The sequence below is a fragment of the Oncorhynchus nerka genome, unplaced genomic scaffold (genome assembly GCF_034236695.1).
Source record: "Oncorhynchus nerka isolate Pitt River unplaced genomic scaffold, Oner_Uvic_2.0 unplaced_scaffold_1975, whole genome shotgun sequence".
Taxonomy (NCBI): domain Eukaryota; kingdom Metazoa; phylum Chordata; class Actinopteri; order Salmoniformes; family Salmonidae; genus Oncorhynchus; species Oncorhynchus nerka.
Window position 1 is genome coordinate 1 of NW_027039352.1, and position 13,917 is coordinate 13,917.

Here is a 13,917-nt window from a genome sequence, read left to right on the forward strand (position 1 = left end):
GCTACATATTCAGTAGTTAATGGACCCCAGGTAGAGTAGCTGCTACATGTTCAGTAGTTAATGAACCCCAGGTAGAGTAGCTGCTACATGTTAATGGACCCCAGGTAGAGTAGCTGCTGCATGTTAATGAACCCCAGGTAGAGTAGCTGCTACATGTTCAGTAGTTAATGGACCCCAGGTAGAGTAGCTGCAACATGTTCAGTAGTTAATGGACCCCAGGAAGAGTAGCTGCTGCACTAAACACACTGGGTTAGCATATCTACACGCCTGAAACACACAAACATGTTTACCCACCACACACACACACACACACACTCCTACCTGGAAGATGAAGATCTTGGGCTTGCCCACCAGACTAGGACAGCGGTCTCCTTTGAAGGTGTGTGTCAAGTCTCGGATGGAGAGTTTGCCGTCTCTAGCGAACACGCAGTCATTCTCCCCATGGCTCAGAAACACACACAGGAAACAATCTGCCTCCGTATGGCTCCAGTTCACAGCTGGAGAGAGAGAGAGAGAGACAGAGAGAGAGAGAGAGTAGAGAGAGAGACAGAGAGAGAGAGAGACAGAGAGAGAGAGAGAGAGAGAGAGAGTGTGTGTGAGAGAGAGAGAGAGAGAGAGAGAGAGAGAGAGAGAGAGAGTAGAGAGAGAGACAGAGAGAGAGAGACAGAGAGAGAGAGAGACAGAGAGAGACAGAGAGAGAGAGAGAGTGTGTGAGAGAGAGAGAGAGTGTGTGAGAGAGAGAGAGAGAGAGAGAGAGAGAGAGAGAGAGAGAGAGAGAGAGACAGATCAATAGACACCCCACTCCAGACCGGCGAGACACCCTCCCAGACCTGCAGGACCCCCTGGACCTACACATAGAGGACCCACGCCAAGAGGAATTACATCCAGACCACCGCACACCCAGACACATCCACACCCCCACCCCAACCAATCAACACCAACCAATCAACACCCCCCACGTCAACCATGCCCACACCCCATTTAGGCCCCTCAGATCAGACCTATGCCACTCCTGCCCACCCCATGCACCCCACCCCCGCAAAGAGGGCCTCAACATGGAAGCCACACATACGCCCAGGTAGTGAGCGGGCAAACAGTCCCAACCCCCACTCTCACACTCGCCCAAGCCAATCAGCAGGCTCTGCTCACACTTACTGGCCTGAGGCCAAACCACGACCAACAACATTGGACACTCTATGGAACAAAAAGCATTCACTATATCATCCTGGAATATCCAAGGCCTGAGGTCATCTGCCTTTGGCCTGAAGAGCAGAAACCCGGACTTCACCAAAGAAATCGGTAACACAGACATTGTCATCCTGCAAGAAACCTGGTATAGAGGAGACAGACCCACTGGTTGCCCTCTAGGTTACAGAGAGCTGGTAGTCCCATCCACCAAACTACCAGGTGTGAAACAGGGAAGGGACTCAGGGGTATGCTAATTTGGTATAGAGCAGACCTAACTCACTCCATTAAATTAATCAAAACAGGAACATTCTACATTTGGCTAGAAATTCAAAAGGAAATTATCCTAACAGAGAAAAATGTCCTCCTGTGTGCTACCTATATCCCCCACTAGAATCCCCATATTTTAATGAAGACAGCTTCTCCATCCTGGAGGGCGAAATCAATCATTTCCAGGCCCAGGGACATGTACTAGTCTGTGGCGACCTAAATGCCAGAACTGGACAAGAACCTGACACCCTCAGCACACAGGGGGACAAACATCTGCCTGGAGGTGACAGCATCCCCTCCCACATATGCCCCCCTAGGCACAACTATGACAACATAACCAACAAAAACGGGTCACAACTCCTGCAGCTCTGTCGCACGCTGGGTATGTACATAGTCAACGGTAGGCTTCGAGGGGACTCCTATGGTAGGTACACCTATAGCTCATCTCTTGGCAGTAGTACTGTAGACTACTTTATCACTGACCTCAACCCAGAGTCTCTCAGAGCGTTCACAGTCAGCCCACTGACACCCCTATCAGACCACAGCAAAATCACAGTCTACTTAAACAGAGCAATACTCAATCATGAGGCATCAAAGCCAAAGGAACTGAGTAACATTAAGAAATGCTATAGATGGAAGGAATGCAGTTAGGAAACCTACCAAAAAACAATTAGGCAACAACAAATTCAATCCCTTTTAGACAATTTCCTGGGTAAAACGTTCCACTGTAATAGTGATGTAAACCTGGCAGTAGAAAATCTTAACAGTATATTTGACCTCTCAGCTTCCCTATCAAATCTAAAAATCTCAAATAGAAAACCGAAGAAAATTAACAATAATGACAAATGGTTTGATGAAGAATGCAAAAATCTAAGAAAGAAATTGAGAAACCTGTCCAACCAAAAACATAGAGACCCGGAAAACCTGAGTCTACGGCTTCACTATGGTGAATCACTAAAACAATACAGAAATACACTACGGGATTAGAAGGAACAGCATGTCAGAAATCAGCTCAATGCAATTGAAGAATCCATAGAATCGAACCACTTCTGGGAAAATTGGAAAACACTAAACAAACAACAACACGAAGAATTATCTATCCAAAATGGAGATGTATGGGTAAACCACTTCTCCAATCTTTTTGGCTCTATAACAAAGAATAAAGAGCAAAAACATATACATGATCAAATACAGATCTTAGAATCAACTATTAAAGACTACCAGAACCCACTGGATTCCAGAACCCACTGGATTCCAGAACCCACTGGATTCTCCAATTACATTGAATGTATTCACCCTGCACACCCTAATTGACAACCAAACAAACCAAAACAAAGGCAAAGTCTTCTCATGCTTTGTTGATTTCAAAAAAGCCTTCGACTCAATCTGGCATGAGGGTCTGCTATACAAACTGATGGAAAGTGGTGTTGGGGGTAAAACATACGACATTATAAAATCCATGTACACAAACAACAAGTGTGCGGTTAAAATTGGCAAAAAAAAACACATTTCTTCACACAGGGTCGTGGGGTTAGACAGGGATGCAGTTTAAGCCCCACCCTCTTCAACATATATATCAACGAATTGGCGCGGGCACTAGAAAAGTCTGCAGCACCAGGCCTCCCCTGCTAGAATCCAAGTCAAATGTCTGCTGTTTGCTGATGATCTGGTGCTTCTGTCACCAACCAATGAGGGCCTACAGCAGCACCTAGATCTTATGCACAGATTCTGTCAGACCTGGGCCCTGACAGTAAATCTCAGTAAGACCAAAATAATGGTGTTCCAAAAAGGTCCAGTCACCAGGACCACAAATACAAATTCCATCTAGACACTGTTGCCCTAGAGCACACAAAAACTATACATACCTTGGCCTAAACATCAGCGCCACAGGTAACTTCCACAAAGCTGTGAACGATCTGAGAGACAAGGCAAGAAGGGCATTCTATGCCATCAAAAGAAACATACATTTCAACATACCAATTAGATTTGGCTAAAAATACTTGAATCAGTCATAGAGCCCATTGCCCTTTATGGTTGTGAGGTCTGGGGTCCGCTCACCAACCAAGACTTCACAAAATGGGACAAACACCAAATTGAGACTCTGCATGCAGAATTCTGCAAAAATATCCTCAGTGTACAACGTAAAAACACCAAATAATGCATGCAGAGCAGAATTAGGCCGATACCCACTAATTATCAAAATCCAGAAAAGAGCCGTTAAATTCTACAACCACCTAAAAGGAAGCGATTCACAAACCTTCCATAACAAAGCCATCACCTACAGAGAGATGAACCTGGAGAAGAGTCCTCTAAGCAAGCTGGTCCTGGGGCTCTGTTCACAAACACAAACACACCCTACAGAGCCCCAGGACAACAGCACAATTAGACCCAACCAAATCATGAGAAAACAAAAAGATAATTACTTAACACATTGGAAAGAATTAACAAAAAAACAGAGCAAACTAGAATGCTATTTGGCCCTACACAGAGAGTACACAGCGGCAGAATACCTGACCACTGTGACTGACCCAATATTAAGGAAAGCTTTGACTATGTACAGACTCAGTGAGCATAGCCTTGCTATTGAGAAAGGCCGCCGTAGGCAGACATGGCTCTCAAGAGAAGACAGGCTATGTGCTCACTGCCCACAAAATGAGGTGGAAACTGAGCTGCACTTCCTAACCTCCTGCCCAATGTATGACCATATTAGAGAGACATATTTCCCTCAGATTACACAGATCCACAAAGAATTCGAAAACAAATCCAATTTTGAAAAACTCCCATATCTACTGGGTGAAATTCCACAGTGTGACATCACAGCAGCAAGATTTGTGACCTGTTGCCACGAGAAAAGGGCAACCAGTGAAGAACAAACACCATTGTAAATACAACCCATATTTATGCTTATTCATTTTATCTTGTGTCCTTTAACTATTTGTACATTGTATATATATATATAATATGACATTTGTAATGTCTTTACTGTTTTGAAACTTCTGTATGTGTAATGTTTACTGTTAATTTTTGTTGTTTTTCACTTTATATATTCACTTTGTATGTTGTCTACCTCACTTGCTTTGGCAATGTTAACACATGTTTCCCATGCCAATAAAGCCCTTGAATTGAATTGAATTGAATTGACAGAGAGAGAGAGAGAGAGAGAGAGACAGAGAGAGACAGAGAGTGTGTGTGAGAGAGAGATAGAGAGAGAGAGAGTGTGTGTGAGAGAGAGAGAGAGAGAGTGAGAGAGAGAGAGAGAGAGAGAGAGAGAGAGAGAGTACAGACTGAATTTATTTTACACATTACCCTGTCCTCTGGGGACAGTACTTTCATTACCTCTGTCCTCTGGGGATAGTACTTTCATTACCTCTGTCCCCTGGGGACAGTACTTTCATTACCTCTGTCCTCTGGGGACAGTACTTTCATTACCTCTGTCCTCTGGGGACAGTACTTTCATTACCTGTCCTCTGGGGAAAGTACTTTCATTACCTCTGTCCTCTGGGGACAGTTCTTTCATTACCTCTGTCCTCTGGGGACAGTTCTTTCATTACCTCTGTCCTCTGGGGGCAGTTCTTTCATTACCCCTGTCCTCTGGGTACAGTACTTTCATTACCTCTGTCCTCTGGGGGCAGTTCTTTCATTACCCCTGTCCTCTGGGTACAGTTCTTTCATTACCTCTGTCCTCTGGGGACAGTACTTTCATTACCTCTGTCCTCTGGGGACAGTACTTTCATTACCTCTGTCCTCTGGGGACAGTTCTTTCATTACCTCTGTCCTCTGGGGACAGTACTTTCATTACCTCTGTCCTCTGGGGACAGTACTTTCATTACCCCTGTCCTCTGTCCTCTGGGGGCAGTTCTTTCATTACCTCTGTCCTCTGGGGACAGTTCTTTCATGACCTTTGTCCTCTGGGGACAGTACTTTCATTACCCCTGTCCTCTGTCCTCTTGGGGGCAGTACTTTCATTACCTCTGTCCTCTGGGGACAGTACTTTCATTAAATCCAGATCAAAAGTTTTTTGTTGTGGTTTACCATCGTTTATGACAGCCAGGACCTCCTGTCTGGTCAGGTTGTCATACGGCCTCACAGCAAAACTTAGCTCCTCTAGTCTGGAAAAACACACACACACACACGTTAAAGACAGAAACACAACAGACAAATGTGTGTGTGGGTGCGTCCGTCCATCTGTCTGTGTGAATCTGTCTGTCTGTTCGTCCTTTTGTGTGACTCTGTGTGTGTACCGTCGCAAGAGGTTGTTCTTGTCAGCTTTGGTACCATGGCGATGAGGGAGGCGGAGCTCTGGCGAGAAGTATTCCTGGTTGAAGATGAGGGCCAGCCCTCTTAGGCTGTATGACATCACATACTCCTCCCCGGGTCTGACACCTCAATACTACGGGGGGAGGGGGATGTAAAGAGAGAGAGAGAAGGGGGAGGTGTGAGAGAGAGAGAGAAGGGGGAGGTGTGAGAGAGAGAGAAGGGGGATGTAAAGAGAGAGAGAGAAGGGGAGGTGTGAGAGAGAGAGAGAAGGGGGAGGTGTGAGAGAGAGAAGGGGGAGGTGAGAGAGAGAGAGAAGGGGGAGGTGTGAGAGAGAGAGAGAAGGGGGAGGTGTGAGAGAGAGAGAGAAGGGGAGGTGTGAGAGAGAGAGAGAAGGGGGAGGTGTGAGAGAGAGAGAGAAGGGGAGGTGTGAGAGAGAGAGAGAAGGGGGAGGTGTGAGAGAGAGAGAGAAGGGGAGGTGTGAGAGAGAGAGAGAGAAGGGGAGGTGTGAGAGAGAGGGGAGGTGTGAGATAATCCTATATAGTGAAAGTATCGAGACCACATTACTTTTTCCACATTTTGTTACGTCACAGCCTTATTCTAAAATTGATTAAATATTTTTTCCCCCCCTCATTAATCTACACATAATAACAAAGCACAAACAGGTTTAGACATTTTTATAAAATGTATAAAAAAAAAAAATGAAATATCACATTTACATACGTATTCAGACCCTATACTCAATACTTTGTTGAAGCACCTTTGGCAGCGATTACAGAATCGAGTCTTCTTGGGTATGATGGTACAAGCTTGGCACACCTGTATTTGGGGAGTTTCTCCCATTCTTCTCTGCAGATCCTCTCAAGCTCTGTGAGGTTGGATGGGGAGCGTCGCTGCACAGCTATTTTCAGGTCTCTCCAGAGATGTTAGATCGGATTCAAGTCTGGGCTCTGGCTGGGCCACTCAAGGACATTCAGAGACTTGTCCCGAAGCCACTCCTGCATTGCCTTGGCTGTGTGCTTAAGGTCATTGTCCTGTTGGAAGGTGAACCTTCACCCCAGTCTGAGGACCTGAGTTCTCTGTAGCAGGTTTTCATCAAGGATCTCTCTGTACTTTTCTCTGTTCATCTTTCCCTCGATCCTGACTAGTCTCTTGGTTCCTGTCACTGAAAAACATCCCCACAGCATGATTCTGCCACCACCATGTTTCACCGTAGGGATGGTGCCAGGTTTCCTCCAGACGTGACGCTTGCCATTCAAGCTAAATAGTTCAATCTTGGTTTCATCAGACTAGATAATGTTGTTTCTCATGGTCTGACTCCTTTAGGTGCCTTTTGGCAAACTCCAAGCATGCTGTCATGTGCCTTTTACTGAGGAGTGGCTTCCATCTGGCCCCTACCATAAAGACCTGATTGGTGGAGTGCTGCAGAGATGGTTGTCCTTCTGGAAGGTTCTCCCATCTCCACAGAGGAACTCTGGAGCTCTGTCAGAGTGACCATCGGGTTATTGGTCACCTCACCTTCAGTTTGGCAGGGCGGCCAAACGAAGAGTCTTGGTGGTTCCAAACTTCCTCCATTTAAGAATGATGGAGGCCATTGTGTTCTTGGTGAACTTCAATACTGCAGAAATGTTTTGGTGTCCTTCCCCAGATCTGCGCCTCGACACAATCCTGTCTTTGAGCTCTAAAAACAATTACTTCGACTTCATGGCTTGGTTTTTGCTCTGTCAACTGTGGGATCTTATATAGACAGGTGTGTGCCTTTCCAAATCATGTCCAATCATATTGAGTTTACCACAGGTGTACTCCAATCAAGTTGTAGAAACATCTTAAAGGTGATCAATGGAAACAGGATGCACCTAAGCTCAATGTCGAGTCTCATAGCAAAGGGTCTGAATATTTAAGTATTTTTTATAAATTTGCAAACATTTATAAAAACCTGTTTTTGCAATTTGTCATTATGGGGTGTGTAGATTGATGAGGATTTTATTTTTATTCTTTATAACGTAACAAAATGTGGAAAAACTCAAGGGGTTTGAATACTTTCTGAATGCAGTGTATATATATACCTTTATATATATATATATATATATATATAACCTTTATATACCTAGACTGGAACAGTGAACTGTAAACATGGTTCTAGTCTACCAGATTCACACAACACAAGAGTCTTACCTTACAGATTCACTCTTACCCTATCTCATAGATATCAGGCTCAGCATAGCTCTCTGTCAGGGCTGGAATAAAAATGATTTACAATTTTCAAATCTATAATGGTTTCAGTATTAACAGGATAAATATAAAGGCATTATTGACAACATGTAAACACGGTAAACAGAACTGTAGCGGTAATGAATGATGTCATAGCGGTAGTAGAATGTCCCCTGTAGCGGTAATGAATGATGTCATAGCGGTAGTAGAATGTCCCCTGTAGCGGTAAAGAATAATGTCATAGCGGTAGTAGAATGTCCCCTGTAGCGGTAATGAATAATGTCATAGCGGTAGTAGAATGTCCCCTGTAGCGGTAAAGAATAATGTCATAGCGGTAGTAGAATGTCCCCTGTAGCGGTAATGAATAATGTCATAGCGGTAGTAGAACGTCCCCTGTAGCGGTAATGAATAATGTCATAGCGGTAGTAGAATGTCCTTGTCGCCTGTAGCGGTAATGAATAATGTCATAGCGGTAGTAGAATGTCCCCTGTAGCGGTAATGAATAATGTCATAGCGGTAGTAGAATGTCCTTGTCCCCTGTAGCGGTAATGAATAATGTCATAGCGGTAGTAGAATGTCCCCTGTAGCGGTAATGAATAATGTCATAGCGGTAGTAGAATGTCCCCTGTAGCGGTAATGAATAATGTCATAGCGGTAGTAGAATGTCCCCTGTAGCGGTAATGAATAATGTCATAGCGGTAGTAGAATGTCCCCTGTAGCGGTAATGAATAATGTCATAGTGGTAGTAGAATGTCCCCTGTAGCGGTAATGAATAATGTCATAGCGGTAGTAGAATGTCCCCTGTAGCGGTAATGAATAATGTCATAGCGGTAGTAGAATGTCCTTGTCCCCTGTAGCGGTAATGAATAATGTCATAGCGGTAGTAGAATGTCCCCTGTAGCGGTAATGAATAATGTCATAGCGGAAGTAGAATGTCCCCTGTAGCGGTAATGAATAATGTCATAGCGGTAGTAGAATGTCCCCTGTAGCGGTAATGAATAATGTCATAGCGGTAGTAGAATGTCCCCTGTAGCGGTAATGAATAACGTCATAGCGGTAGTAGAATGTCCCCTGTAGCGGTAATGAATAACGTCATAGCGGTAGTAGAATGTCCCCTGTAGCGGTAATGAATAACGTCATAGCGGTAGTAGAATGTCCCCTGTAGCGGTAATGAATAACGTCATAGCGGTAGTAGAATGTCCCCTGTAGCGGTAATGAATAATGTCATAGCGGTAGTAGAATGTCCCCTGTAGAGGTAATGAATAATGTCATAGCGGTAGTAGAATGTCCCCTGTAGCGGTAATGAATAATGTCATAGCGGTAGTAGAATGTCCTTGTCCCCTGTAGCGGTAATGAATAATGTCATAGTGGTAGTAGAATGTCCCCTGTAGCGGTAATGAATAATGTCATAGCGGTAGTAGAATGTCCCCTGTAGCGGTAATGAATAATGTCATAGTGGTAGTAGAATGTCCCCTGTAGCGGTAATGAATAATGTCATAGCGGTAGTAGAATGTCCCCTGTAGCGGTAATGAATAATGTCATAGCGGTAGTAGAATGTCCTTGTCCCCTGTAGCGGTAATGAATAATGTCATAGCGGTAGTAGAATGTCCCCTGTAGCGGTAATGAATAATGTCATAGCGGTAGTAGAATGTCCCCTGTAGCGGTAATGAATAATGTCATAGCGGTAGTAGAATGTCCCCTGTAGCGGTAATGAATAATGTCATAGCGGAAGTAGAATGTCCCCTGTAGCGGTAATGAATAATGTCATAGCGGTAGTAGAATGTCCCCTGTAGCGGTAATGAATAATGTCATAGCGGTAGTAGAATGTCCCCTGTAGCGGTAATGAATAACGTCATAGCGGTAGTAGAATGTCCCCTGTAGCGGTAATGAATAACGTCATAGCGGTAGTAGAATGTCCCCTGTAGCGGTAATGAATAATGTCATAGCGGTAGTAGAATGTCCCCTGTAGAGGTAATGAATAATGTCATAGCGGTAGTAGAATGTCCCCTGTAGCGGTAATGAATAATGTCATAGCGGTAGTAGAATGTCCTTGTCCCCTGTAGCGGTAATGAATAATGTCATAGTGGTAGTAGAATGTCCCCTGTAGCGGTAATGAATAATGTCATAGCGGTAGTAGAATGTCCCCTGTAGCGGTAATGAATAATGTCATAGTGGTAGTAGAATGTCCTTGTCCCCTGTAGCGGTAATGAATAATGTCATAGCGGTAGTAGAATGTCCCCTGTAGCGGTAATGAATAATGTCATAGCGGTAGTAGAATGTCCCCTGTAGCGGTAATGAATAATGTCATAGCGGTAGTAGAATGTCCCCTGTAGCGGTAATGAATAATGTCATAGCGGTAGTAGAATGTCCCCTGTAGCGGTAATGAATAACGTCATAGCGGTAGTAGAATGTCCCCTGTAGCGGTAATGAATAATGTCATAGCGGTAGTAGAATGTCCTTGTCCCCTGTAGCGGTAATGAATAATGTCATAGCGGTAGTAGAATGTCCCCTGTAGCGGTAATGAATAATGTCATAGCGGTAGTAGAATGTCCCCTGTAGCGGTAATGAATAATGTCATAGCGGTAGTAGAATGTCCCCTGTAGCGGTAATGAATAATGTCATAGCGGTAGTAGAATGTCCCTTGTAGCGGTAATGAATAATGTCATAGCGGTAGTAGAATGTCGCCTGTAGCGGTAATGAATAATGTCATAGCGGTAGTAGAATGTCCTTGTCGCCTGTAGCGGTAATGAATAATGTCATAGCGGTAGTAGAATGTCCTTGTCGCCTGTAGTGGTAATGAATAATGTCATAGCGGTAGTAGAATGTCCCCTGTAGCGGTAATGAATAACGTCATAGCGGTAGTAGAATGTCCCCTGTAGCGGTAATGAATAATGTCATAGCGGTAGTAGAATGTCCCCTGTAGCGGTAATGAATAATGTCATAGCGGTAGTAGAATGTCCCCTGTAGCGATAATGAATAATGTCATAGCGGTAGTAGAATGTCCCCTGTAGCGGTAATGAATAATGTCATAGCGGTAGTAGAATGTCCCCTGTAGCGGTAATGAATAATGTCACAGCGGTAGTAGAATGTCCTTGTCCCCTGTAGCGGTAATGAATAACGTCATAGCGGTAGTAGAATGTCCTTGTCCCCTGTAGCGGTAATGAATAATGTCATAGCAGTAGAAGCGGTAAGGAGAATCAGGTTCTTCTGTCACTTACCTGTCGATGTCGCAGGCGACCCCGTGACCTCGCTGTCCACCTTGACAACCCGCTCTGTGGATGATCAACATTATAGGCTATACAGTTCAAGTGTCAGTCACATTCTGCCGAGGAATCGCAGGGGTGGGGGGTTTAGGGTCGGATCAGCTTTATATTGCAGATAGATTGCCGCTTCCATCAATGTAATTGTCTGCATTCCAATCCCTCATATTTTTTGTGGGTAAATATATATATATATATATACATACATACAGTTGAAGACGGAAGTTTACATACACCTTAGCCAAATAGAATTGAACTACATTTGAGTTTTTTCACAATTCCTGACATTTAATCCTGGTAACAATTCCCTGTCTTAGGTCAGTTAGGATCACCACTTTATTTTAAGAACGTGAAATGTCAGAATAATAGTAGAGAGAATTATTTATTTCAGCTTTTATTTCTTTCACCACATTCCCAGTGGGTCAGAAGTTTACATACACTCAATTTGTATTTGGCAGCATTGCCTTTAAATTGTTTAATTTGGGTCAAACGTTTCGGGTAGCCTTCCACAAGCTTCTCACAATCAGTTGCGTGAATTTTGTCCCATTCCTCCTGACAGAGCTGGTGTAACTGAGTCAGGTTTGTAGGCCTCCTTGCTCGCACACGCTTTTTCAGTTCTGCCCACAAATGTTTTATAGGATTAAGGTCAGGGCTTTGTGATGGCCACTCCAATACCTTGACTTTGTTGTACTTAAGACATTTTGCCACAACTTTGGAAGTATGCTTGGGGTCATTGTCCATTTGGAAGACCGATTTGCGACCAAGCTTTAACTTCCTGATCGATGTCTTGAGATTGTACTTCAATACATCCACATAATTTTCCTCCATTTGGAAGACAGTGCACCAGTCCCTCCTGCAGCAAAGCACCCCCACAACATGATGCTGCCACCCCCGTTCTTCACGGTTGGGATGGTGTTCTTCAGCTTGCAAGCTTCCCCCTTTTTCCTCCAAACATAACGATGGTCATTATGGCCAAACAGTTTTGTTTAATCAGACCAGAGGACATTTCTCCAAAAAGTACAAGCTTTGTCCCCATGTGAAGTTGCAAACTGTAGGCTGGCTTTTTTATCGCGGTTTTGGAGCAGTGGCTTCTTCCTTGCTGAGCGGCCTTTCAGGTTATGTTGATATAGGACTCGTTTTACTGTGGATATTGGTTGGTAACATATGTAAGATGTTTTATATTCATCATATGTTTGTAAGTTACTTCTCATCAGAATGTTATGTTTATATAATACTGTGGCGAGGTTGCAGTTATCTGTTCTCTGTCAAGACTAAGTTGCATGGGCCGCAGAGAGGGGAGAGGTCAAAGTGTCATCATGTGTAAACATATCTTTTGCTCCACTGTGTCTGTGTGCCAGTCACTCCCTACTTTTCCCATCGGGGGAGAGGAGGATGGCACTGTCTGGAATCATTCTATGCTCCCCGTGAGCTTGTCCAGGATTGGTTGTATTTAGAATTGGTTGTATCTAAATGACAATTTGATATATGCCTGTTGATATGGAGGATTGGTTTATGGTTCTGGTGTTTGAGTAAGGAGACAAAGCTGAACGATGTATTATGTCTATGCTGTCTGACTATGTGTGTTCTTTGCTATTAAAGGATCTCAGCTGCAATGTGTAAGGGGGCTCTCGGAGAATTCATTGATAGACACTGAATTGATCTGAGAGTCACAGGGTTGTGATAGAGCTCATATAATTAAAGATGGACTTTATGATAACTCTGACTTGTGTTGTGGTTTGCTCCCATGATTTGGTAACTAGAGGAAATTTCCACGACAATACTTTTGTACCTGTTTCCTCCGGCATCTTCACAAGGTCCTTTGCTGTTCTTCTGGGATTGATTTGAATAATATGGAAGTGAAATAATATGTCTGCAAACAATTGTTGGAAAAATTACTTGTGTCATGCGCAAAGTAGATGTCCTAACCGACTTGTCAAAACTATAGTTAGTTAACAAGAAATTTGTGGAGTGGTTGAAAAACAAGTTTTAATGACCCCCAGCCATTAAGTGTATGTAAACTTCCGACAACAACTGTATAATGCAAAAGACGTCTTTTGTCCTCGTCTTGTCGTGTCGTGTATATATATATATTTACAACTTTTTTCACATACATTTTATTTTTATTTTCCATCAACTCATCTTCAATACACTCTCCTGCAACCTGCCTCACCAATTGATATGTATAAATACGTATTATTTACCTCAAATCTGCAATCCTCCAAGAAGCTAGCCAGGAGCTAATCAGAAGCTAGTTAGCTTCTTTACTGGCAACTCGTTAGTATTTAGCTAACCACGGTCTGTGGTCATCAGCTATCCTTTAACTCGAAAATCTATCGCCAGTTTTGTACGGCGCAGCGCGGCTCGGAACGGAACATACCGGACCGATTTTTCTCTCCATGTCCCTGGATTTCAACTGCTCTCTGGACATTCACTCCCGGATCTCACAGCTAGCTGGCTGCTATCCGTGTGTCTATCTGCTTTCGTCGATTCCGGAGCAAACATCAATTACCCGGAGCTAGCCAGCTCCGTCAATCACTCCTGAGCTCCGTCAATCACTCCTGGGCTGCAGTCACCTATCCGGACCCGTTTTACTGCCACGCGGAGCCCCACCGGGCCTTCACAACTGGACTGCCGACGTTATCTACCCGAAGGAGATCCGGCTGGCTCCTCCGTCGCGACGTTACCTGAATGCCCATCTGCGGCCTGGTAACCGTTAGCTGTCATACCGGCTGCTCTC

At 44.1% G+C, this 13,917-nt stretch overlaps 1 protein-coding gene across 1 annotated transcript; it reads right to left on the bottom strand.

Moving 5' to 3' along the window:
• Positions 1-31: 31 nt before the first annotated feature.
• LOC135567508 (uncharacterized) lies at positions 32-12,985 on the bottom strand. Its single transcript, XM_065014870.1, has 5 exons — positions 12,970-12,985; positions 11,139-11,192; positions 5,631-5,838; positions 5,447-5,564; positions 32-756 (listed from the first exon to the last, which is right to left on the bottom strand). The coding sequence occupies exons 1-5, from the start codon at positions 12,983-12,985 to the stop codon at positions 199-201; spliced, it is 954 nt and encodes a 317-aa protein (XP_064870942.1). The 3' UTR covers positions 32-198.
• Positions 12,986-13,917: the final 932 nt, after the last annotated feature.